The 27344-nt window shown below is 45.8% G+C and overlaps 1 protein-coding gene across 4 annotated transcripts in view; it reads right to left on the reverse strand.

The window, feature by feature from the left end:
• Nucleotides 1–27344, reverse strand: part of UVRAG (UV radiation resistance associated) — an 86625-nt gene that overhangs the window by 26508 nt on the left and 32773 nt on the right. For all 4 annotated transcript variants that reach the window (XM_080613879.1, XM_080613881.1, XM_080613880.1 and 1 more), the window contains 7 exons: nt 24234–24339; nt 22538–22664; nt 21021–21105; nt 20465–20552; nt 19857–19917; nt 17599–17764; nt 1978–2056 (listed from right to left, as the gene is read on the reverse strand). In XM_080613879.1, coding sequence (XP_080470005.1) covers nt 1978–2056; nt 17599–17764; nt 19857–19917; nt 20465–20552; nt 21021–21105; nt 22538–22664; nt 24234–24339 — 712 coding nt within the window. The remainder of the gene's footprint in view (nt 1–1977; nt 2057–17598; nt 17765–19856; nt 19918–20464; nt 20553–21020; nt 21106–22537; nt 22665–24233; nt 24340–27344) is intronic.

Raw genomic sequence — 27344 nt, forward strand, 5'->3', positions numbered from 1 at the left:
AAACAGGGGAAGCTCAGGTTGGAGATAAGGAAGAAGCTCTTCCCTGTGAGGGTGCTGAGGCGCTGGCCCAGGGTGCCCAGAGAAGCTGTGGCTGCCCCATCCCTGGCAGTGTTCAAGGCCAGGTTGGACACAGGGGCTTGGAGCAAGCTGCTCCAGTGGAAGGGGTCCCTGCCTGTGACAGGGGGTTAGAATTGGATGAGCTTTAAGGTCCCTTCCAACCGAAATCTATGCTTCTAAGAGTTCATCATCTCAGTCAAGGAAGAAGCACGGAGCACTTGCAACACACAATGGTACAGCAAGCTCCAGAATAGCAACCAAACCATGAAAGGCTGAAAAGCAAAGGGAGCAGCATCACGACTCAAGTGGCAGAATGAACTAATGTATTTACTTAAGCAGAGATTGAGGAAAGCATCGATTTGATAGTAATGGAGAGAGAAAGCTATCAAAGCCTTTGAAGGAAAGAGTATTTAATCCCTGTTTCTCACTAGTCTTCAAGTGTGAACAGCTGTCTGCCATTATTAATACCAGGAACAAAGAGGCTCAGTCTAAGTTATATTAACAGCCTGGTTAAGTGAATTTCCAAGATTAGCAGGACTTGATTAACTTCATCTTATAGTATTTTAGCCTTTAAGTCATTTCAGAGCCATTGGAGGTTATCTTCCAAAATACACTGAGCACGGGCATGATACCAGAAGTCTGGAAAATGGTAAAAGCAATCCAAGCTTCAAAAACAAACACCACAAAGAGACCCAGAAGCTTGATTTCAATTCTGGGTAGGAAATAGGGGGGAAAAAAGACTGGTGGAAAAGAGAAGTGGAAAACCAACTAGAAACTAAGCACAAAAACGACATTTCATGAATAAAACTGTCAGAGCAACCTTATTTCAAGCCTTACAAACAGGTTAGAGGCTGAAATGTCAGTATTTCTGTTGGAATATAAATACATCTCTTGGCACTTTATGGTGTAACATGCTTGCAAGCAAGCTGGGGAAATGGGATATTGATGAAGTATGAATGAATCCAGAGCTAGCAAGTACTCTTTGGGTGTAGCTGAACAATGGCTCACTGCTGTAAATGGAAGTGCTAAAGAAGCTAGGCTCCAGCTGGGTTTAGGCTTTACACCAGTTCCATTCAATACTTTTAGGTGAGCTGGATAGAGGATAGGCTCAGATGCAGAAAGCACAGCTTCTCTGGGCACCCTGTGCCAGCGCCTCAGCACCCTCACAGGGAAGAGCTTCTGCCTAAGAGCTCATCTCAGTCTCCCCTCGGGCAGGTTCAAGCCATTCCCTTGGCCTGTCCCTACAGGCCCTTGTCCAAAGCCCCTCTCCAGCTTTCCTGCAGCCCCTTTAGGCACTGGAGCTGCTCTAAGGTCTCCCCTTATGAAGCCTTCTCTTCTCCAGGCTGGACCAGCCCAGCTCTCAAATACAAGTTTGTAAATTCTCAGGCATTTGCCAAAGTAAAGGATGATTTTCAAAGCACATGAACAGCAAAGAAGGAAGGAGGATGAGAGGACTTCTTTAATGTTCTTTTACCATAAAATCACACATTTGCAAGGCTTAAGAAACGCAAGCTGGAAAGTCTGATCCTAAGTACAGAGGTAGAATACTAGTTATATTAGTAATAGAGCAAATGAAAGGCACAGCAATGAGAATGACACGCAGGGATCCTCAAACATGACAGAATACAAGTAACAGAAAACACTGACAACTTTCAAACCAGTGTCTACGGACTCAGCATTTACTGCTTGCAAAGGAAAAGGTTCATTATCAGCTGGTGGGCCCTTCTCTAAGCACCACAGAAGAAAGCCTCAATCACAGAGGTGTAAGGTAAGTGAAGACAATGGTTTGAAGAACATCTCCACCAGTTCATAGATGTTCACCAAAGAGAAGAGCATCACAAGACAGTGGATGCACATTCACGACACACTGACGCTAAGCAGACAGCAGGTAAGAGAAGAAGGAAAGCTCAGTGTACCCACCTGTGCTATGTTTTTGTTGAGAAGATACACTCCATATTCAAACTGAAGCTTCTCCCCTCCTTTTGGATATAAAGGAAACCTGATGGGAAAGAAAACAAGGAAAACAAAAGCATTTCAGGTGCAATAATTCAGATGCTTAAATAAATGTCAACGCCACAGAGTCCTGTTCTCAGAAGGAGAAGATTTAAGAAGCCTGCCTCACTGACTTCCCCTGGGAACCTCCTTCATGGAATACACTTGGGAATCCTCTGCAACTGCAGTCACTCAGCCTTTTAAAGACTGATGTCAAAACTGAGCTAATGGATTATGTTTTCTAAAGTTATTTAGCTTTTTAAGAGATGCTTCATGACTCTCCCCGTGGTGCAACATTTCTCTCATGAAGTGAAGCACAGAATGGTTTGGGTTGGAAAGGACCATAAGATCATCTGGTTCCAACCCCTGCCATGGGCAGGGACACCTCACACTAGACTACATCACCCAAGGCTCCGTCCTACCTGGCCTTGAACACCGCCAGGGATGGAACATTCACAGCTCCCCTGGGCAACCCATTCCAGTGCCTCAGCACCCTCACAGTAAAGAACTTCCTTATATCACAGCATAACACAGGACCCCACATTATTCCTTTGCAGTCAACTATTCCCATTTGCTTAGCTCATTTCCAAATAGGAACAATCTTTTGAAGAAAGGAGTTGTCTTTGGATTTCTATTTTGTGATTGAATGTGCACAAATCTCTTCATACACAGAAGATATCTGCAGGCTCACTTTACCATCACACTGGAACAAGGCTCAAAGAATGTAAGGGATGCTTTGTCTTTCAACAAGCTTCACCCACGCACCAAAGGCTTGAGTTAGTTACAGCATCAGAGGTCACTACAGCCCTTACAAATATCCTCATAGAATCCCAGCCTGGTTTGGGTTGGAAGGGACCTTAAAGCTCATCCAGCTCCAACCCCTGCTGCGGGCAGGGACACCTCCCACTGGAGCAGCTTGCTCCAAGCCCCTGTGTCCAACCTGGCCTTGAACACTGCCAGGGATGGGGCAGCCACAGCTTCTCTGGGCACCCTGGGCCAGCGCCTCAGCACCCTCCCAGGGAAGAGCTTCTGCCTAAGAGCTCATCTCAGTCTCCCCTCGGGCAGGTTCAAGCCATTCCCCTTGGCCTGGCCCTACAGGCCCTTGTCCCAAGCCCCTCTCCAGGTTTCCTGCAGCCCCTTTAGGCACTGGAGCTGCTCTCAGGTCTCCCCTTCAGGAGCCTTCTCTTCTCCAGGCTGCCCCAGCCCAGCTCTCTCAGCCTGGCTCCAGAGCAGAGCTGCTCCAGCCCTCGCAGCGTCTCCATAGCCTCTGGCCTCACTTCAGCAGATCCAATGTTTACTTCTCCTATTTAATACCTAAAGCATTTTGCCCAATTTCAAACACCTGGATGCAGCACAGCACTTGCAAAGGCAGCATCACAGCTTGATCCTGTCATTAGTGCTGCATGTACCAGAGAGCCAAAACTTTAGTCCCTAAACTACTGAAACTGAGAGTCTGCATTGAACAATGTCATTTTATATGTATATTTTAGGAATCTTTAAGTGAAGCAGTTCTCATAAACACCTTTAATACCCATACACTGCATTCCTTAGGATGGGCTTTTGACTGGTCCCTACCACCAGAGGCTGCGAGGTCACCGTGGGCAATACAGTCATCTTGGTACAATCTAAAACGTACCTTTATGGAAACCCACCCCATGAAATGAGCTTTTGCCTTTACAAGCACCGTATGTTCTGTAGCTCCTAATCAAGATCCTGAGTGTATTATCTGTGCACAAGCCACATTACGTCAGAAACCAAAGTCTCCCTCAAACAGAAGATAACAAATAGAGGAGATCAGTATCTGCTAGAAACAACACACATCCTAGAGGGCTGCTTACACAAAGGGTATTTTATCATCAATCAGCCCCACAGTAGAGTACTTTTAAGGAGAATTATATAGAGCCATTAAAGCTAAAGGTTAACAGGTCATGATCACAGCAGATCAAATAGTAAGACATCAGCTTCAAGTTTAAGGCTATTTTCAAGCTCACTGGGTCACTTTGAGTTTGAGGGATATAAAAATCCCTGTGAATAGTCTATCCCTAGCTCACCTTGCTTAATGGAGCTATAAATCCAACTAGCTCCCCATGCAAGAGAAGAAAGGCTTTCCAAGTGAACACACGCTACAAAAATGCCACGAGGCATTATCCTAAGTGTAAAACCCCAATCAAAAGGAATTCATGTCAATATCTACAGTTACACTAAGGAGAAAGAGCAGCGCTTAGATTTAAAGATAACTCTACAATTAAGAGTATAAAACTAACTCAAGCTTGACAATAAAAGCCCCATTAGGAACACAAGCCATGGTTCACTAGAAGATAGGATTTCATTGAGTCATTGGTAAAGGGAACCGTGTATTCTGTTGTTAGGCAGTGTAGGAAAGAGGATAAAACCCTGGTTTAGAGCTCTTGCCACCATCTCACACACAGTCTCCTTTAAGTGGTAAAGACTAAGCTTTGTATTTAACACACTGCTCCCCCCTCTTTGCTAATACTCCCATTCCTGCCCTCTAACTTCCACTAATGACACTTGAAAGCCTCTCAACTACATCCACCCTCGTGTCAGCTTTCATAACATAACCATTTACATGAGAAACATCAGTGGATGTCCTGGTGCATGAGCATTTCTGACTTCGAGAACTACATTACCAGCTTCCACATCTCCTTCTTTGTGTGTTATCTTGCTTGCCTGGTCACAAGCAATAAAATCCAGGGATACAAACCCCAACATTTCATAGAGTGCTGCACTGAGTATAATTGAATGCAACTTTAACTGCTGGCTCCCTATGTGAAACTCCTCTTGCCTGCTCCTTAAGCAAGCATGGCTGTAAACTAAATGTCTCAGGCATGCTGCTCTGTAGGGTTTTAGTTCTGCTTGCTCCAAAAAATCCATCTGAAAACTACTATTTTAGTATTTTTATCATCATAAAGCACTCAGTAAAATGGAAAATGGCATCTGCTTGTTCACTGTGCAACATGTACCTTCCTTGTTCCCATTCTTGCCATGTTTGGGGGAAGTAACAATCATTCAGCTCTTTTGAAGCAGAACACTTCATCCAAGAGATCCAAATTCAAAGGAATAAGTGTGATGGGTTCAGTGGAAAGTAGAAAAGCACCAAGAGGCCTTGGGTGCCATGGTTTAGCGTGAGGTGTCCCTGCCCATGGCAGGGGGGTTGGAACTGGATGATCTTAAGGTCCTTTCCAACCCAAACCATTCTATAGCTCTATGATTCTATGATTCTATGATTCTATGATTCTATGATTCTATGATTCTATGATTCTATGATTCTATGATTCTATGATTCTATGATTCTATGATTCTATGATTCTATGATTCTATGATTCTATGATTCTATGATTCTATGATTCTATGATTCTATGATTCTATGATTCTATGATTCAGATGTCTGTTGTATGATCACCAGAAGAGATCTCAGACTGGTTTGTATCGAAAGGGACCTTAAAGCTCATCCAGTTCCAACCCCTGCCATGGGCAGGGACACCTTCCACTGGAGCAGCTTGCTCCAAGCCCCTGTGTCCAACCTGCCCTTGAACACTGCCAGGGATGGGGCAGCCACAGCTTCTCTGGGCACCCTGGGCCAGCGCCTCAGCACCCTCACAGGGAACAGCTTCTGCCTAAGAGCTCATCTCAGTCTCAGATGAACTCTTCAGCTTAAACCTCATCCAAGAAAAACTGGCATGGAAGTCAGAAGGGAGCACGCTATAAACACCCAGTCAAGAATCTCTCCTCTTCCATACTCAATACTAATGCTAAATCAGATATAAGTCACTAAATCACCCAATAGTCAAATCAGATCCTATTCTTAGCACTGAAATCCTGCTGTTGACACAACTGGATGCCACTAACCATGAGTAGTACTAAGAATAAAGAAGGGGTTTTGATGTACAGAGGTCAACTGGTTTTCAGTCTACTTACACATAAGGAGGTTGTCTGATAGGGAACGTGTAAGCAAACATGTACAAGCAGGTCAAGGCTTGGAGTACTGCTGATCTATGTATCCAAATACACCTACTTGTAAGAAACCAAAGGAGAGTGACAAATCAAAGCGTGTCCCCATGCATCAGAGTGCAGATTAGTCAAGACTAAGAGGAAGAATCTCCCATTTCCTTGTGAACCATGGAGGCAAAAAGGGGTAGAACGAAATCCCAGCTAAGAGAAGTGTCAGCATGGGTGTTATTTTACACCGTGGACTCCATGTGGAAGTTTCTAGGGTATTAAACCTCATTAAACCATCCCCAGGGAGTTGTGAAAAGGAAAAAGCGAGGCAAAGGTTACGTGCTGTGTTCACAGGTACTCTGAAGGGGAAAAGTAACCTTGAGTCAGCCTTTGAAATGGAAAACAGGGCTCAAAGCCTACCTGTGTTTCGAGTTGAGTGTACAGAACCAGCACCTGCCATCAGCAATGGGATTGGATGTGGAGCTCTTCAAGGATCTTGCAACACTTCCCAAATGCTGTTCTAAAACAGTCTGAGTATTTGCGTAAGAAATAACATTCTGATGGGTATCGAGCTACAAGCACCCAACTACACCATCAAGAGGATTGTTACTTTGCAATCAGTCTTTAATGACACTTACTCCTAACATGGTATTCAGTCAAGTAGAACACATCTTAGACATAACACAAACCTGTCAGAAACTGAATAGCAAAGTATAATCTTACTACAATAAATGACATTTTAAGGTTCCAAAGACTGTAGACAAGGTAACTAAACTGTCAAGTTTGGTTTAAAAACCTTCCTATAAAAGAAATACAATATATGCATTTCCAGTCAAGATGAAACGGTGGCTCATTGCCATCACTTCCATTCCAGCTGAACCACAGAAACATGGAATGGCTTGGGTTGGAAAGGACCTTAAAATCACCCAGTTCCAATGCCCTGCCGTGGGCAGGGACACCTTCCACTAGAGCAGCTTGCTCCAAGCCCCTGTGTCCAACCTGGCCTTGGACACTGCCAGGGATGGGGCAGCCACAGCTTCTCTGGGCACCCTGGGCCAGCGCCTCAGCACCTTCACAGGGAAGAGCTTCTACCTTATCTCCAACTTGAACTTCCCCTGTTGTTTGAACCTACCACCCCTTGTCCTATCACTACAGCCCCTGATGAAGAGTCCTTCATTAAGATGCAACAGAAATATCAGGGTTAAATCAAGGCAAACTTCAGTTCTCAGCTCAAGATGTATTTCTGAATCTGCTCAAGCACATTTGCGGTCTGGGGCAGTGCAGGATGAGCAGACAGGAGGTTTGATGAATGCCTTTGCCACCTGTACCTGTCTGGGAGCCTGACAACACTTCTGCTGGAAGTAGATCCCATGGCATCTCTGCAGCAACCCAATCCAAAGGCTGCAAAGTGCCCCATGAGACCACCAACCATCACTCCGTGATGCTGAAACTACCTGTTCATCCAGGTACAAGCAGGTCATCCTATGATCATAACAGCTACAGGCACAAAGAAGGCAAAGATATCACCGCTAAGGCAAGTTTAAACGTCTCTTATCTCAGCCATAACACCTCCCTCTACATAAACTTCACTATTCCTTGATGCAGAAGATTGTCTAAATTACTTTCCAGTGTTGATTTCAGCCTTCTTTTCTATGATTCAAGGTGTAATAAAGGAGCTTACGCTCCTCTGCTGCTGAAAGTCTGAGTAATCTCAGGAGTACATGGTAGAAAAAGCCTCTTGCAAGGCTTTTCCATACTTACAGTTCAAGGTGAGGTGTCTCCAGCTTGACTCAATCAGGTTTGGTGTTTTATTTCCCCCTTATAAAAAGTATTAGTTACTACTTAATAAAAGTAAGGCTTGTAACCCAGCTCTTAGTGACCTGAATGTACACACTAAAGCACTGGTTTTGATAGGACAGCATGGGCAGGATGGTTGCTACTACGGCATCTCCAACCAAAACCTGTCTTATAGCACAATTTATGTGTAAAGTTGTTAAGTATTGTACTCTTACCACTAAGAACATCTCTTTCTTACCTTTTTCAGCTGACCTTAGACAAGGACTTATCAGCCATTGAGATCTCATTTAACTTTATCTCTTCAACTAATCTTTAGCTGTTTTACACCAGAACTTCAGTGTTTGATGAACATGCAGTAAATCACTCTTCTCAGTGCAGGCAGATGGGAACTGTTAGGGAAAGCTGAAAGAATCCTTATATTCCATCCATTTATTACAGACCTCAAGTATCTCTTCTGAATTCGAGTCCAAATACATTTATTGTTGTGTGCTGGGATTTATGGACTCCTCTGGATGCAGAAAAATCCCAGATGGGCCAATAGATTGGTGGCCCATTTTTATTGTCTATAACCGCCTGTCTTTAATACAAGCTATTTTTAAAGCTTCAGGAATTGCTTCATTTTTAACTGCTTTCACCTGCTTCTACTTTGGTATCCCACCATCTGGTTTAGATCTCTTCTTCTCTTCTGTTCAGGCTTCTGCCATACCCCAAATTATATTAAAAGTCTCCAAGTTTAATCTCTCCTTCAGAAAGCTCTTTAGGGAAGCAGTCAGGAAAATAATGATTTTTGCACATCACGGCTAACTGTTTTCCACAGGCTGAAGCGTGGCACAAGTTAAATAGGATATTACATCCCCTTTGGCAAGTGTAAGTCAAATTCCAAACCTGGTTGGAATTGTGTTAGAAAACCTTAATTTGCAAAGTGATGGAAAAGTTCAGAAAGACTGCTCATATACATGGCTTTGCAAGATGAATTAACAGCAAGGACATCGCTGTTTTAAGAACACTTAATTATCCCAGAACCCCAGACTGGTTTGGATTGGAACCTTAAAGCTCCTCCAGCTCCAACCCCTGCCACGGGCAGGGACCCCTTCCACTGGAGCAGCTTGCTCCAAGCCCCTGTGTCCAACCTGGCCTTGAACACTGCCAGGGATGGGGCAGCCACAGCTTCTCTGGGCACCCTGGGCCAGCGCCTCAGCACCCTCACAGGGAACAGCTTCTGCCTAAGAGCTCATCTCAGTCTCCCCTCGGGCAGGTTAAAGCCATGCCCCTTGGCCTGGCCCTACAGGCCCTTGTCCCAAGCCCCTCTCCAGCTTTCCTGCAGCCCCTTTAGGCACTGGAGCTGCTCTAAGGTCTCCCCTTCAGGAGCCTTCTCTTCTCCAGGCTGACCCAGCCCAGCTCTCTCAGCCTAGCTCCAGAGCAGAGCTGCTCCAGCCCTCGCAGCAGCTCCATGGCCTCCTCTGGCCTCGCTCCAGCAGCTCCACGTCCCTCTTGTGCTGCTGCCCCAGAGCTGGATCAGGGCTGCAGGGGGGGTCTCCCCAGAGCACAGCAGAGGGGCAGGATCCCCTCCCTGAGCTGCTGCTCACGCTCTGGGGGTGCACCCAGCACACGGGGGGGTTCTGGGCTCAAGCGCTCACTGAAGCCGGGTCATGGGGAGCTTCTCCTCACCCAGCACCCCAAGTCCTTCTCCTCAGGCTGCTCCATCCGGTCTCCCCCAGCCTGGGTTTGTGCTGGGGTTGCCCCGAGCCAGGGGCAGGACCTTGCCCTTGGCCTTGTTGAACTCCATGAGGTTCACACGGTCCCACCTCTCCAGCCTGTCCAGGTCCCTGTGGATCCCATCCCTTCCCTCCAGCGTCACTGCACCACACAGCTCGGTGTCATCAGCCAACGTGCTGAAGGTGCTTGATCCCACTGCCCAGGTCTCCAACAAAGACACTCAATATCTCCAGTCCTAATATTGATCCCTGAGGAACAGAACTCATCACTGGTCTCCACTTGGACATCAAGACATCACCTATTAGTTCACTGAAGATCTCAAACTCAGTCCACTGACTAAATGAAGCCAGTACCACCATATCTGAAGCACCTTTGCTACTTCCTGCCCAACTTCATGCACTGGATTTGTGATAGAACAAACACGCTGTGGTTTTCTCCTTCACTCCTTATTTCCAAGGCCAATAAGCAGAATGGCTGCAGGGAGATGACTGCAGAGCAGGACTTGGCAGAACGCAGCTGAAACCCAATTATTCACTCTTGTATAGATAAAGAGCTGATGCATTTCTGTGCCTGTAGCAGTCACTGGTGTGATAGCAGAGTCATCCATCAGATGCAGGGAACAACTGTGCCTCACACAACACTACCAAAAACCAGGGCAGTTTAGAGAATGATGGATTTCAAGCTTAAGCCCATGGATAGGACACCCTATATGAGGACAGAACTAACTAGATAAGATAATGACCTGAAAAAGTCACAAGTTCTTGCTTGATAAAGGCTGAAGTATGAGGAGCGGACAAGAACATGGTCTAAACATTTACTGAAGTTTGAGTTGTTTCAACTTCAGCTCTTATGGGGGTCCGCAAGGGGGGCAGGCAGGGGTGGAAGGAGCTGGTGTCTTCCCTCCAACACAAACCACATCCTGTTTGCTCACTGTAAAGGAATGTTGTAGCCACAGAAAGCCTTTGTTATTTAACAGTGTTGGGACTTTTCTGCACCAGAAGAATGCAAACCTTAAAAGGCTTTTAAGTGAGAAGGGCTCCCATTGTCCAAGCCAGGTCCCTTGAAATCACTGCTCCCAAGGATGCTTCCAAGTGGGTATTAGGAAAAGTAGTCTGATGAAGAACAACAAGCACCACAACACCCAACACGCCAATAGATGAGCAAGGCACACAGAATCATGGAATCCCAGACTGGTTTGGGTTGGAAGGGACCTTAAAGCTCATCCAGTCCCAACCCCTGCCACGGGCAGGGACCCCTTCCACTGGAGCAGCTTGCTCCAAGCCCCTGTGTCCAACCTGGCCTTGAACACTGCCAGGGATGGGGCAGCCACAGCTTCTCTGGGCACCCTGTGCCAGCGCCTCAGCACCCTCACAGGGAAGAGCTTCTGCCTAAGAGCTCATCTCAGTCTCCCCTCGGGCAGGTTAAAGCCATTCCCCTTGGCCTGTCCCTACAGGCCCTTGTCCAAAGCCCCTTTCTAGGTTTCTTGTCAGCCTTGTTAACCTTCATGAGGTTTGCAGCAGCAAAGCCCAGCTTCAAAGCCCATCTTCTTCTCAAGATAAGCTGCCCCACAGCTGTACAAGCTTCAGAGCAGAGACTGGCACTGATGTTACATAGCAGACAAGCAGCTCGAGTGCCTATTGGAAAGACCACAACTAAAATGCAATGGTAGAAAACTGCCATCACCACCACACTTCTCAGCTACAGAGCCGCAACGCAATATTCCTCATAACCTTTGAGATCAAGCTACCAAATGATGGTGGAGGACACACACTGACCTTTAGGTGCCCAGTTGCCTACCAGGAAGAGCCAACCAGTCTGCCAGCCATCAGCATGATCGGAAGGGTGTTAAACTAAGAAGCTAAGATCCCCACCTGATGAACAACACTGAGATCAAATGGAAAAGCAGGATTACAAGCGTGCACTTTGCTTCGTTAGTGCTGACATTAAAACACGGCGATGCATCACAAATGAATTCAGATTTGGTTACTACATGGGTTTTAGTAACTGGAGAGAATCTTGTAAAACAAACTTGATGACAAAAATACCGACTGCCAAGGGGAAAAAAACCCCCATATCCTCATTCAAGCTTTACACAACACAAAGAGAATTAGTTTATTGGGAAAGGAATACGTATTGGCAGTTTAACTTCATGGAACGTGTTTTCGAAATGCCTATCTGAATAGCTCAAGATGATGATAATGCAAAGCAGAAGTGCTGCCATCTTCTTATTAAGAAGTGTAACGGCTGTGACCTTGCTCTTGGAGAACCTACAATAGCTTCGATATGTACAGGCTGGATGGAGGGAAAAGACAGCAAAGAGGCAGTTCTGGATAATACAGCCAGCAATTCAGAATGGTTTGGGCTGGAAAAGACCTTAAGATCATCCAGCTCCAACCCCCGCCACGGGCAGGGACACCTTCCACTGGAGCAGCTTGCTCCAAGTCCCTGTGTCCAACCTGGCCTTGAACACTGCCAGGGATGGGGCAGCCACAGCTTCTCTGGGCACCCTGGGCCAGCGCCTCAGCACCCTCACAGGGAAGAGCTTCTGCCTTATTTCCAACCTAAATCTCCCCTGTTTCAGTTTGAACCCATCACCCCTTGTCCTATCACTTCAGTCCCTGATGAAGAGTCCTTCTCCAGCATCCTTGTAGGCCCCCTTCAGACACTGGAAGAGATTCCTCTCTTCTCCAGGCTGAACAGCCCCAATGTTCTCAGTCTGTCTCCATACAGGAGCTGCTCCAGCCTCTGCTCATCCTCGTGGCCTCCTCTGGACTTGCTCCAACACCTCCATGTCCTTCTTATGTTGAAGACACCAGAACTGCTTCAGCAATTAATGTTTTCAAACACCTCCAGAACACAGCTAGCAATCCATGGAGTGAGTAACCCTGATGACCTTTGGTCAATCATACATTTCCATGACACATCCCAGCTTGAATTCAAGGCCTGCCACATACAAACCATCACAAGGAAGGACTATCTGTGAGGACAGAGCAGCCAGCCTCCCTATCACAGCTTCACATCTCCCTGCCACTGAAGGCTTCATTTTTAACTACAGGACACTTATCATAGAATCATAGAATGGTTTGGGCTGGAAAGGACCTTAAGATCATCCAGTTCCAACCCCCTGCCATGGGCAGGGACACCTTGCATGGCACCCAAGGCTTCATCCAACCTGGCCTTGAACACCGTCAGGGATGGAGCATTCACTTTAAACAGGTCAAGTCCTTGCTTCTTGAGCAATGAAGTCATGCTTAGAGAAATCACCTCAGCAGGAGTCTAGTGCTCCAATGGGAGTGAATTAAGACTCATATGTCTTCACAGAAACATTTCTTAGCTGTAGATGTCTGGGGTCAGTGGTCTCATCTACTGCAATAACCAAAATCAGCTTTCTCAGCCTGGGCCAGGAGCACGTAAAAGCTCCTAGTTCCCAGAACCAGTGTTAACAGCATCTAAATCCATTCAAGAACACCTGATGTAATCCTTAATCTGCACACAGTAACATTTGCTGACCCAAGGAAGGCAAAAGCATTGTTTTGATGATCAAGAATAAAACGAGCCAGGATTCTAGAGGAGTAGCCTCAAGAATGTGGGATGTAATAATGCAGTTCAAGATAAGTTCATGGCAACAAGCATTCTTCGAGCAACACTTTACACACACTCAATCTACCACAAAGACTCAACTCTGCTTTGACAGCTATTAGATTTCTCAACAAACCATCTCCTTCCATCTGATCGGAGTTTGCCAAGATTCCTTCCCCAAGCTGCCATTGTATCAGCTCAGCTCAAGTACCAAATGTGATTAAAGACTTCGAGTGAGTTGGAAGATGTTGATGGCAGGGAAAAGTTACTCTTCACTTGCTTGTGTCAGATGGCTTCATGGCAAGTGGCTTATCCGTTACCAGCCACAAAGCAATAACCACCTTAGCACTGTGGTACTAAGTCTACTATAGCTGAAACTCTGTTTTTCACACTCACTGGAGCAGGAGCAAGGCCATGGTAGCAAGGACCACTTTTCAACTACACTCATGCCACAAGTGATTTCAAACACTCCAAAACTATCCATATGCCTGTTCAGCACCACTCATCACCACTTACCTGCGAATCCAGCTTGGCACATTGAATGGAAAGACAACACATGGAGAAAGGTAATTTGGAAGAAGTCTTGGTATCTTTGCTTTACTCATAGAATCCCAAACTGGTTTGTGCTGGAAGGGACCTCAAAGCTCACCCAGTTCCAACCCCTGCCACGGGCAGGGACCCCTTCCACTGGAGCAGCTTGCTCCAAGCCCCTGTGTCCAACCTGGCCTTGAACACTGCCAGGGATGGGGCAGCCACAGCTTCTCTGGGCACCCTGGGCCAGCGCCTCAGCACCCTCACAGGGAAGAGCTTCTGCCTTAGAGCTCATCTCAGTCTCCCCTCTGGCAGGTTAAAGCCATTCCCCTTGGCCTGTCCCTACAGGCCCTTGTCCAAAGCCCCTCTCCAATACTATAATTCCTATATTTACTGACACCAGAAGGTTTTCAGACAGGACAAGCAGCAGCATGATTTAGAAAGCTATCCCATGATTAAATGAGCATTCTCCTCTTTAATATTCAACCAGTGGGTTGTAGAAATGTTATATGAAATCTCAATTACAAGAAGTAGGAACTGAGCATAGCTTTGAAGTCAGAGATGCCCAAAGGCTCCCAAACAGATGGCATGAGTGTGCTCCACGGCACTCACATTACAACTGATATGATTTAAAGAGATTCAGTAGCTTCCAGCCAGAAACATGCAGGCATTGATCCTGTGAGATGTTTAGCTTGTATCAGCACTGAATGAAGAGTATATGAGGAATACTACAACAATAACAGCAACAACAGAGTCTGCCTCCCTCCAGACACAACAATCCTTATTCTGCTCCAAATTCTAAGCTATTCGCTATTTAAAAGGTGGGAGCAGACTACCAGAAGCATTAAATGCAGGGCTTGACAGACAGTGTCAAAACATATCATAGATAGTTTAATCCCAGCATTCTTCCTGTGTTTATGAGGCTGTGATGAAGTGTGAGACTTCAGCTCTGCAGGAATGATGCCAAAGAATGTAGGTGGTTTATCCAGCAAACATCTTTGTTTGTCAGTGGAGGGAGGCACACGCTGTTGTCTAAAGTAGCTGAAATATCATAGAATCACAGAATAGTTTGGGTTGGAAAGGACCTTAAGATCATCCAGTTCCAACCCCCCTGCCATGGGCAGGGACACCTCACACTAAACCATGGCACCCAAGGCTCTGTCCAACCTGGCCTTGAACACTGCCAAGGATGGAGCATTCACAGCTTCCCTGGGCAACCCATTCCAGTGCCTCAGCACCCTCTCAGTAAAGAATTTCTTCCTTAGATCCAATCTAAACTTCCCCTGTTTCAGTTTGAACCCGTTACCCCTTGTCCTGTCACTACAGTCCCTAATGAAGAGTCCCTCCCCAGCATCCTTATAGGCCCCCTTCAGATACTGGAAGAATGCTATGAAGTCTCCAAAGAGCTTAGAAGCTCTCAATATGGATCTCAGGGCAACCCTGGAGTCCAAAAGAAGTATAAGGCCAAGAGAAACGTTTAACCCAGTCAATAATCAGCTTTATTATAACACATAACATGATGCAGTAGAGAGAAAACCTCACTGCAGTTACTCAACAGTTGAGGCTGGAGTTTGAAAAGCTGCTAAATGGCAGGTGACTGAAAGGAAGACATTTGCTAATGGCTGTTAATTGGTGTGTTCAATTCAGTTCAGGAGCAGGTGAGAAACATGAGCTATTAGTTTGGAATGAAAAGTGCAAGTTAAGCCTTTGGAGGTTTTCTATAGCTAGCCAAGTCCTTTGAGAGATGGCCGGGACTGACTCTCCAAAAGCTGGGAACAGAAGATCTCAGCAGGAGCTAATCCTGGCTAAAGTGTTGCAGAACACAAGGAAATGGCCCCAAAGGGATTCTGAGACTTAGCTAAAAACTTTCTCCTCTTCAGAAACCTACTGTGAAATGAAACATGAAGTCAGGAGGGGTTGGGAGGCTACCGCCTGAAGGACTAAACCTTCCAATCTGTCTCAGACAACAGGAAATTGGTTTAATCTTTCCTACACCCACACAGAGGCAGCTCCACTCCTCTGAAATCTGTTTTCCAGATAGAACCATAGAACCATAGAATAGTTTGGGTTGGAAAGGACCTTAAGATCATCCAGTTCCAACCCCCTGCCATGGGCAGGGACACCTCACACTAAACCATGGCACCCAAGGCTCTGTCCAACCTGGCCTTGAACACCGCCAGGGATGGGGCAGCCACAGCTTCTCTGGGCAACCCATTCCAGTGCCTCAGCACTCTCACAGTAAAGAATTTCTTCCTTAGATCCAATCTAAACTTCCCCTGTTTCAGTTTGAACCCGTTACCCCTTGTCCTGTCACTGCAGTCCCTGATGAAGAGTCCCTCTCCAGCATCCTTGTAGCCCCCTTCAGACACTGGAAGCTGCTCTGAGCTCTCCACGCAGCTTCTCTTCTCCAGGCTCAACAGCCCCAACTTTCTCAGCCTGGCTCCATACAGGAGCTGCTCCAGCCCCTGATCATCCTCGTGGCCTCCTCTGGACTTGTTCCAACAGCTCTATGTCCTTTTTATGTTGAGGACACCAGAACTGCACACAATGCTCCAAGTGAGGTCTCCCAAGAGCAGAGATAGAAATGTTCTAAGTTCTACCCTTCTGAAAGTGATGGACAGGAAAGAGTCTGGTCATATGCAAAGAGAACTACACTGAAACAAACCAGATTCATGGGAAGTTGCACAGGAAGTGTTTGGACAAGTTCTTAAAATAGTATCAGAATTCATTTGTAAGACATCATTCTATAGTCCTATTGTGTCAGAACAGGAAGACCTCAGTGAGTTCAACTCAAGAGTCTGCTTGCCAACGGTCACTGAGCTTCAAAGAGAAATCAGACACTTCCAAGCATCCCAATCCTGTCAACTGTGCACAGTAAGACCCTTCCAACTTGATTTGGACCATTAGGAATTAATGTAATACTTTGATTGTGTATTTCCAAAGAGAAGAGGGGTTCTGTGTCACACACAGCTCCTTTCCACAAATGCATTTCCCCTCAGCCATTTCCTTTCCTACTTTTTCAAACCTTTCCTACGGAATAACAAAGCTCCTGAACCAGGCACCATCCACACACAGACAGAATCAGAGCTGGCCTTGACACATGGTCAGCACTGAGTTCCTTTGAATTCTGTGGTTTCAGGCTTTAAAGTAAAGCTTAAACAACAATTGCAGCTTCTTTAACATTAGAGCACACAGGTGCAAAGACAGTTGGAAAGAGGCAAAGTGCCAAAAAACACAGGAGAAAGGATGCAGAGAGTGAAATTAAGGACAGCAGGACCCTGTTTCCTAGTAGCACAACAATAACAATAGCATAGCTACGTGTTGAAAGACAATGACTACAGAGCAAGTTAAACACTCCTCGTTGAGAATAAAGTTGATTTATAGTAGGGAACAGCTTACACTGCTCATTTTCAGTTGATTAAAATCCTCTGTGTTAAAACAAAATATTAATTTCACTGGGTTTTAGAGAATCATAGAGTCCCAGACTGGTTTGGGTTCGAAGGGACCTTAAGATCGTCCAGTTCCAACCTCTGCCATGGGCAGGGACACCTTCCACTAGAGCAGCTTGCTCCAAGCCCCTGTGTCCAACCTGGCCTTGAACACTGCCAGGGATGGGGCAGCCACAGCTTCTCCTGTGCCAGTGCCTCAGCACCCTCACAGGGAAGAATTTCTTCCTTAGATCCAATCTAAACTTTCCCAGTTTCAGTTTGAACCCGTTACCCCTTGTCCTGTCACTGCAGTCCCTGATGAAGAGTCCATCCCCAGCATCCTTGTAGCCCCCTTCAGACACTGGAAGCTGCTCTGAGGTCTCCACGCAGCTTCTCTTTCCCAGGCTGAACAGCCCCAACTTTCTCAGCCTGTCAAGCAGTAATAACTTCAAACTCTGTGTCCCTTCAGACTACCCAGAATTGTTCCAAGGGGGTTTTGCTGTTTTGATAAAGGACATAAGCATATTTACAACATACTTACTCTCGCTCTTTCTCCGTCAGTTTGTCATTGATGTTGTCCTTTATTGTAGACCGGGAGCCCTTGTGGATTATTGGATACCTGAGTGGCACTTGTAGGAAGTAGGATATCATTGACACCAAGTGTGCAGTGTAGCCCAGGGCAACGGCAATGCTTCCATCATCTTTTGCTGTCAAGAACAAAAAGATTCCATTGTTTAAATAATCAACTGAATCTAAGTGTAGGCTGAGTGCAAGTTCATCATAGAATGGTTTGGGTTGGAAAGGACCTTAAGATCATCCAGTTCCAACCCCCTGCCATGGGCAGGGACACCTCACACTAAACCATGGCACCCAAGGCTCGTCCAACCTGGCCTTGAACACCGCCAGGGATGGAGCATTCACAACTTCCCTGGGCAACCCATTCCAGTGCCTCACCACCCTCACAGTAAAGAATTTCTTCCTTATATCCAATCTGAACTTCCCCTGTTTCAGTTTGAACCCGTTACCCCTTGTCCTGTCACTCCAGTCCCTGATGAAGAGTCCATCCCCAGCATCCTTGTAGCCCCCTTCAGATATTATTATTGCTCAGAGAACAATACAGTAATGAAGCTGTCAGAAGTTATAACTTAAGAAGAGGTATAAGACTGAAATTTAGGCTGGTTTACAGTTGCTTGCACTTCACTGCATTTGCCTCTTCCATTAAAGAGCATTAGAAAATGGGTGCTAACTTGTTCTCCTTCCGATTTTCCACTTTTCAAAGCTAAAAATGACTCTTCAACACTTGCTGAGTAGGGGAGGGTGGAGAAGAAATGGGAAAAGCAAAACAAAATCCCCAAGACAAAACTGAAGCCTCAAGCTTTCTGCATGTCTGAGATGGAGCTGACATGTATGACCAGGGTCAGGGAAAGCTGCATTCCTCCAAGCTCCATTCATTAGTGAGATCAGTTGGAGAGACACCAACCCCAGGGTATGAGATCTGTTCTCTGCCAATAACTGCAAGAACTTAGATTAACCCATTGGTTTAAAGTATCATTTTCAATTGGACATTTAAGGTTGCAACCTTAAAGTGTCACCTGAGGGGGAATACACACAGGTCTGGCAATTCAAATTACAGCCTTCAGCCTCTGAGGGCTTTTCTTATCCATTTGCTCTATTTTAGTTCTTTATAAGTGACCACACCAATATAAACAATGTGAGAATCACCCTTTCTGAGGCACAGAGGAGTCCTGTGAAATCAACTGTACAGAGGACCCTCCAAGAAGCTTACAGTGATGTTCAGCCACAACCATGAAATCATATTGAGCTCTGAGAGCATAACTTGGAGGCACAGAATGGCTTGGGTTGAAAAGGACCTTAAGATCATCCAGTTCCACCACCTTGCCATAGGTTGGGCAGCGACCCCTTCCACTAGAGCAGCTTGCTCCAAGCCCCTGTGTCCAACCTGGCCTTGAACACTGCCAGGGATGGGGCAGCCACAGCTTCTCTGGGCACCCTGGGCCAGCGCCTCAGCACCCTCACAGGGAAGAGCTTCTGCCTAAGACCTCATCTCAGTCTCCTCTCTGGCAGGTTAAAGCCATTCAACATTCATACAAACAAATGGCATGTGAAACATTTGTACATGACTGCATGCAGGTACATGTACAGGTATCAACCTGTACAACTGTTACACCGGAAGGTATATTACATATTTGCTTCTGCAACAGGATGACTACAGTTAAACTAGGAGCTGACTTCTAAAATACTCCACATACTCCAGCTTTAAAGTCTTCCTTATGGAAGATATCTATTTGGTAAGTTCACCAGCACCTACAGCAAACTGAATGGGGATTCATGCATGATGTCCCATCCAGGTTTATGGACTGCCAGTAGCCACAATGGAATTTTAGGTCAGACAAGTATTATCCAGCATTCCTCCATTTGGAAGGCACCTCTGGAAACTGCACAGTCCTACCAACCTGCTCAGTGTTGGATCAGCTACAGCAGGCTATGCAGGACTGCGCCCCATTGGGTTCTGAGCATCCCCAAGGATGGAGACTTGGAGCCTTCTCTGGGTAACCTGCTCCAGTGTCCCAGTATTGAGTCTTGGAATATTGAGGTACTTTAAGTGTCAACAGTAACCCCCTTTGTACCAGGAATTAGGAATAAATAACGCATAAGTTTACTCCTAGTCCCTTTTCAGTCAGGCATTTGGATCCTAAGTCATTCCTATCAGTTTACTTAATTCCATGAAGCTCAGCAGCAGCGTCAACTGTAACAACTGAATTAAGAGCATGCAGCTACCTTGAAAGTCTTCAGAATTAGGAAGCTTGACTCCACAAACAAAGTAATCCTTCTGATCATTCTGCAAGGTTAAAAACCAACAATGAGAATGGAACAGGAACACCCAGAACACAGAAACCTGCACAAAAAACCTCATCACAACAAAGCATTTTTTGAGAGAAGAAACTACATATTCAACTAAAGTCAGAGGGAGCTTGTATTTTAGTCCATGTTTTATATAATATAGAAATAAATGCTACATAGAAAAAGGGTGAGTTTCATCTTAATTCATTATATAAAGGTTTTGGAGCCCTACTTTGACATCTGTTTATGTGCACTCCATTACAGTTCAGCTAGCTTACTGTCAGGGTTACTTTATATCATGGTAAACAGAATGAAAAGCATCCATTAAAATACAGCTATTCTGCTCTTGTAGTGGAGACTATTTGAGAGATGTTGGCATAAGTCCTCCCCCCATAAGTCCCAATCCAGGGACCAAATCCAAGAAAAAGCTGGGAAAAATCAGCATGAGTGAAGAGCAAGTTTCCTCATGAATAAAGCATGGTATTTGCTCGCAGTGTGATAAATAGGAGGCTCATTTCCCATCAAGCAGAATGTCAAAACCATACCAGATCAATAGGGTAGATGTAGGAGAGCTCTGACAGCAGCTGCTTGCATCGAATAGTCTGCTGGGCGTGTGTCTTCAGAAACAGTTCTCTTTGAGGAAAGAGATCCCAAACCCATTAGTTTCTACAACAAGCTTTAAGTACAGGTATCAAACCATCATATTCCTTCTGCATCTTCCCAAGTGTCACCTCCCCTCTCCCAAAAAAGCAAGGTAATTCCACCCCAGTAAAAATAGAGAACACAAAGGTAACTTTGCATTTTCAGTTGTACCTCATATAAGCATATTTTGCCTATGACAATTAATTACTAAAGCTCTGTTACACTAAAACACACCTAAAACTCTTTATCATAGTCTACCCATGCAACCAAGCGTCTGTTTTCTTCTCTTCTAGACTTGCCACTCTCAATTATCACTTTAGATACCTACAAATCATAGCAGATAGGTCTGAACAGAGGTTTTGGAGTGACATGAGGAAGAATTTGGTGCCAGGAGCCAAATGGCCTGCTCTCAGGCTTGTATTTCCTTTCCAAGAGCAGAAAAGGCATCGGTCCTGTTACCTCTTGGCAGTGCATTCCTTTCTTAATTCATGCAGGGATTCATTATGCTCTTGAAGTTTCTGGTATTCACTCTCAAATGCATTTCCTAAACATGAGGAATCAGGGGAAAAAAATAGTATCAAATATTTTCTTGGCTATCTGAAGTTTTATAAATGTAGATACTGACACAAATGTTGGCAATAACCCTCCACTTACTTTTTAGATGCCTGTTTTCCATGTGATGCTGCCAACAAGGGAATGACAGTCGAGGAGGAACACCTTTCCATGCATCACACACCATTCACCAGCCAAATACACTCAATATAACTTCATTATTCTTTGACACCTGCTCCCCTCATGTCCACAGTAGTGGAATAATTCATAGACTCCCAGACTGGTTTGGGCTAAAGGGAGCTTAAAGCTCATCCAGCTCCAACCCCTGCCACAGGCAGGGACCCCTTCCACTGGAGCAGCTTGCTCCAAGCCCCTGTGTCCAACCTGGCCTTGAACACTGCCAGGGATGGGGCAGCCACAGCTTCTCTGGGCACCCTGGGCCAGCGCCTCAGCACCCTCCCAGGGAACAGCTTCTGCCTAAGAGCTCATCTCAGTCTCCCCTCGGGCAGGTTAAAGCCATTCCCCTTGGCCTGGCCCTACAGGCCCTTGTCCCAAGCCCCTCTCCAGCTTTCCTGCAGCCCCTTTAGGGACTGGAGCTGCTCTAAGGTCTCCCCTTCAGGAGCCTTCTCTTCTCCAGGCTGCCCCAGCCCAGCTCTCTCAGCCTGGCTCCAGAGCAGAGCTGCTCCAGCCCTCACAGCATCTCCATGGCCTCCTCTGGACTCGCTCCAACAGGCCTAGAGGCCCTTGTAAAAATCCCCTCTCCAGCTTTCTTTAGAGGCAGAAGTAAATGACAAAACCCCTCATTTTTAGTAGTGATTAATTATTACAGAGTCAACTAAGTTTTAAAAGCCCTGGAAGAAGATCAAACATCCCTGTAGCTTGGTCTCTAGTGAGCTCCAAAGAGATGCTGACATAGATTTTACCACTATAGGATACTTCCCCAGTAAAAGGAAACACCAAGACAACTGAGCATGCCACCTTGCACTTACATTATAAGCTACTAAGAGGGATATTTGTCTTCTAACACTTAAAAAGGGACCCTAATCACAGGTATGATAACATCCCTTATGACATGATAATGTGCCTCCATCAAGGTGCTGTTTACTGTGTTACAGTGCAGCTCTTCTGATTTTCCCATTACAGTTTAATTAAGCACTGATATAATATTGCTTTAGAGATGTGTCATGGTAGGAAGCTCTTTAGAAACAGAACAGAACCTCCTGCCCAGGATTCAGTATAACACAGATGGTGACAAGAGTGGATCTGGCTGCAAACTTCAGATAAAGAAAAACAGAAGTTAGAGCCAGGTAAAAAACCAACCTAAACCAGCACCTTCATGTTGGTCACCATGACCATCAGCAAGGCTACTACTCTTCTGACCAGTGGATTATGAATATCTGCAATAGCAGCAGTTTTACACTTACCTCTGTCATGCAAAGTACTTTTTTCCTTATGCAATAAGGCTACTTCTTGACCAAGGGCCTTCTTCTGCCTCTCCAGTTCATTGCGTAGCACCAGGATCTTCAGCTGTAAACATTCACTCTCCTTTTTCTGTTGGAAGAAAAGCACGTTTTAAACAATAAAGCAGTTTTTCTGCACACAAACTGTTCCACAAAAGGGGTGATAGGAGAGAAGGGAAAAAATAGGACAAGACCAGTGTCTGCCAGAGTTCACAGATTACCACAGGCCCTAAGCATTTTGCTGCTTTGGAAGGAGAGAAACTCAGCTGTGTCCTCCTCTGGGATGCATCTCCTCTGCTCTGAGTGTGGAAGAGTGACTGGGAAGCTGCTCATGGAAAAGGACCTGGGAGTCCTGATTAATGGACCTGAATATGAGCAGCATGTGCCCAGTCAGCCAAGAAGCCAAAAGCATCCTGGCCTGTATCAGCACCAGTGTGGCAGCAGGGCCACAGAAGGGACCTTAAAGATCATCTAGCTCCAGCCCGGAATCTACCTCACAGCAATGAAGTAACTTCACATCCCACTCCTGGACAGGGCACCAGCCTCACGTCAGTGAGGACAAATAGAATGAAGTCATGGAATCATAGAATGGTTTGGGCTGGAAAGAACCTTAGCATCATCCAGTTCCAACCCCTGCCACGGGCAGGGACACCTTCCACTGGAGCAGCTTGCTCCAAGCCCCTGTGTCCAACCTGGCCTTGAACACTGCCAGGGATGGGGCAGCCACAGTTTCTCTGGGCACCCTGGGCCAGCGCCTCAGCACCCTCACAGGGAAGAGCTTTTGCCTTATCTCCAATCTAAACTTCCCCTGTTTCAGTTTGAACCCATCACCCCTTGTCCTGTCACTGCAGTCCCTGATGAAGAGTCCCTCCCCAGCATCCTTGTAGCCCCCTTCAGACACTGGAAGCTGCTCTGAGGTCTCCACGCAGCTTCTCTTCTCCAGGCTCAACAGCCCCAATGTTCTCAGCCTGGCTCCATACAGGAGCTGCTCCAGCCCCTGCTCATCCTTGTGGCCTCCTCTGGACTTGTTCCAACAGCTCCATGTCCTTTTCATGTTGAGGACACCAGAACCACACACAGTCACTTTGAGTCCCTTTTGTTCTGTCTCCTCACTGCTTTGACCTGAGCTCAGCCTGTGTGGGCAGAAAGCAGGAACTCATGCCAGTACATGCTTTTGAAGAGGGGAAGAGGACAGGCAAAACAAACTGTCAAAAGCTATTGTGAGATCTAATACAATTCCTGCTTAAAATGAATGTGTCACTTGAGTGACAGCTTCTGCAGGAGTTGTGTTCACCCAAAGGGAGCAGGGTGCAAGAAGATACCGGCAATAGACTCACCTCCCTCTAAATCCACCACAGGTTCCTGTCAAGATTTATCTAAATCATTCCAAGTTTGGTTCTCCTGATAAACCTCCCCTGTGCACTGCGCTGTATTTAGGCTTTTAGAGTTTGAAAGCGGTTATAGAAAATAAAGGTAGAAATAGGATAAACAATCTATTAACAGACACAAATCCCAAATCCATTCCGTTCTGCTTCTCCGAAGAGTTCCCATTTGAAACGACAGGTTTAAAGGTAGGCTTTCAAGTGCGAAGAAAAACAAGAAACACCAGCCAGATGCTTGAGCAAGCCTGTAGAATAAGGTTTTAAATGCCCAAACTCACCAGTTCGTTGCTTGTAGATGTACATCTCAGCTTCTCTTCAATCTCCCTTCCTATTTTCTGAACAGTTACCTGAGTCTGTTTAATTGCACACTGGGCTCTGTGAAGCCTGTGAGGAAAAGAGAAGATAGGGCTGAAGTACAGGTTCCCCAACACATGATGAATGCATCAGCTGCCTTAAACCCAGCAGCAGTAACGTGAATGCAGATGTCAGCTTCCAGTTAGAAATGAAGCATTAGAGGAGGAATCATCACATGAAGGAGTATCCAAAGCAGACCCAGCCAGGGCCTAAATCTGATCAACCACTAAATCTCCTTTTCCTTTGTTAAATACAATAGAAGCTGATAAGCAAAGCTGTAGGTGACAGAACAGATAATAACGACATGAAATCTCTGCAACCAAGCTCTAACACTGTTAGTATCAAGACATACACACCAGTTGCCATGGGCACTGTTATAGCCCAGCTTTAAAAAGTGCAAATATCCTTTAGGTAACACACAGCTGCCCAGGCCAAGAGCACGAAACACCCTTTAGTATCTCCCTATATCCTATGGACCCTTCTGCAACAGAAACGTGGGTTTCTGAGTTGAACCATGCTTGAAGTGTAAAAGATGAGGATCGTTTCTGATCTAACCCTGACTGCAGGGTGAAAAGGGAACTGATTATTTGTCTTATTTAGGAGGAAAAAGAAACCAGGCAGAGGAAAGTAGTGGCAAAAAATGGTCTAAGAGAGGCATTAAAGTTAATATGGAGTAGAAATTAATGTATTCACTAAAAAAAATGAGAGTTGGTCTGCAGACAATGTCTTTTAAGGCATGCACATCCAGGCTTACTCCTCCCAGTCACAGTTTTCACTATTAATGGCTTCTCCTTTCGGAAGGATACTCTTCAGACAGCCTTGCTGCTGGGATAAGAACATAACTAAGGTCTAATGAGAACAGCAAAACCATGAACAGGTATCCTACCATATGGTATCAGTGCTTTGCCAGGCTGATGCAATGAAAAGGCCAAGCTTGTTTCAATGACCATCATCATTCACCCAAAATTAAACCCTGTCTCTTCAAAGGAATGCTTAATTCTACTAAAGTAAGGCCACACATTTGCTGTGAGCCAAGGACCAAAGCACGAGAGCACACAGAAGAGGCTGTGTAGCTCCTTCCTTCTACACTCTTTAACCTCTTCTAGATTTATAAGCTTTATTATTCAGAGGTTTTGGCTAATGGTTTTTAATGGTATGTATGCAGCCAGACCAGGCTACATGCTTCAAACGAGTAACCACAAAGCATTACTACTTCTCACAGCATCTCCCCTCAGCATCCCAACTTAATGGCACACATTACATCTCAGTTCATTCAATGTGAGGACAGTGGCTCAGCAAGCTAATACACAGCAAAGAGATGATACATGGACAACAGGGAACAAACAGTACTAGTAACATTCATAGAGTCATGGATTGATTTGGGTTGGAAGGGACCTTAAAGCTCCTCCAGCTCCAACCCCTGCCACGGGCAGGGACACCTTCCACTGGAGCAGCTTGCTCCAAGCCCCTGTGTCCAACCTGGCCTTGAACACTGCCAGGGATGGGGCAGCCACAGCTTCTCTGGGCACCCTGGGCCAGCGCCTCAGCACCCTCACAGGGAAGAGTTTCTGCCTAAGAGCTCATCTCAGTCTCCCCTCGGGCAGGTTCAAGCCATTCCCCCTTGGCCTGTCACTAATTTCTTCTATCCATGCCCAAGTATAAGGGACAAACATCAACTCCGACTGACTCCTCAAACCAGTACACAGTTTAGAAGACTTCAATTCAGTTAATCTGTATCTAAAGGTCTATTCCTAACCTATACAGGCTGCTACACAAAGTAATTCAGCAATCAAGCCTGGTTTTAATAAGAAACTGTTTTCTTTTTAAGCCAAACATCATCCAGTCAGTTGTGCAATATAAAGAACAAAACCATCCAGTTAAACTTGGCTGCCTTGATGCCAAATAACACCATTCACACAAGACAAAAAACCTATGGATACTTGTTGACTCAATCCCAGTACATTTGCTGCTCTTCCAAGAACTTTAAAATGGTAACAGTAAGATTATGACCATATCCAAAGTTAACCCTTCCCAAGATTAAAACTTTTATGGATTCATTTCACAAAAGCAGCAGCTTCAACAGAAATCTCCCTTTTCCAGCCAAAAAGGTCCCCACATGGAAATCTTTGGTCATCCAACAACAGGAATGCAAACTAAGTGACAGGAACATCAGCAAAGGCAGAATGGCTTTAACCTGCCCGAGGGGAGACTGAGATGAGCTCTTAGGCAGAAGCTCTTCCCTGTGAGGGTGCTGAGGCGCTGGCCCAGGGTGCCCAGAGAAGCTGTGGCTGCCCCATCCCTGGCAGTGTTCAAGGCCAGGTTGGACACAGGGGCTTGGAGCAACCTGCTCCAGTGGAAGGGGTCCCTGCCATCGTATCTGCACGCAGAAGACACAGTTTGGTGGATGCAGTTATGACTGTACCCATGAATGGCGATCAAGTTGAGGCCATAAATCTACATTAAAATATATACGTAGTGAATGGAGAGAAATTTCATTGCCAATTGACCACAGATTTTTCCCAATTCTAGTCTGAATACAAGTCCAGCACTACAGCGTAAAGTTGGCACAATGTGTGCTTTGAATACAATCTGGATTGCCCAGGGAAGTTGTGAATGCTCCATCCCTGGCGGTGTTCAAGGCCAGGCTGGACAGAGCCTTGGGTGCCATGGTTTAGTGTGAGGTGTCCCTGCCCATGGCAGGGGGTTGGAACTGGATGATCTTAAAGTCCTTTCCAACTCTAACTATTCTGAGGATTGGTTTAGTACTTGACAACAATTAGGCAACTGATGGCATAACCTATGTGCTATCAGCCAAGGCAGGATTCTTCCTACACTGTTCAAGAGGGCTATTTTTATTATTTCTTATTAAAATTAGTACTTCCATAGCACTTCAAGAGCTAATTCAGGGCTTTAAGAGGCCACTGGCTTGCTACCAGACTTCCTTCAGCGGTCCGGAAAGCCAAACCAGTCACAGCAGAGCCTCAAGCCTTCTTCAAGGGATAGCTTAGCCAACAGTGTCGTCACCCTGGGTCAGC

This window comes from Psittacula echo (assembly GCF_963264785.1).
Source record: "Psittacula echo genome assembly, chromosome: 3".
Lineage (NCBI taxonomy): Eukaryota > Metazoa > Chordata > Aves > Psittaciformes > Psittacidae > Psittacula > Psittacula echo.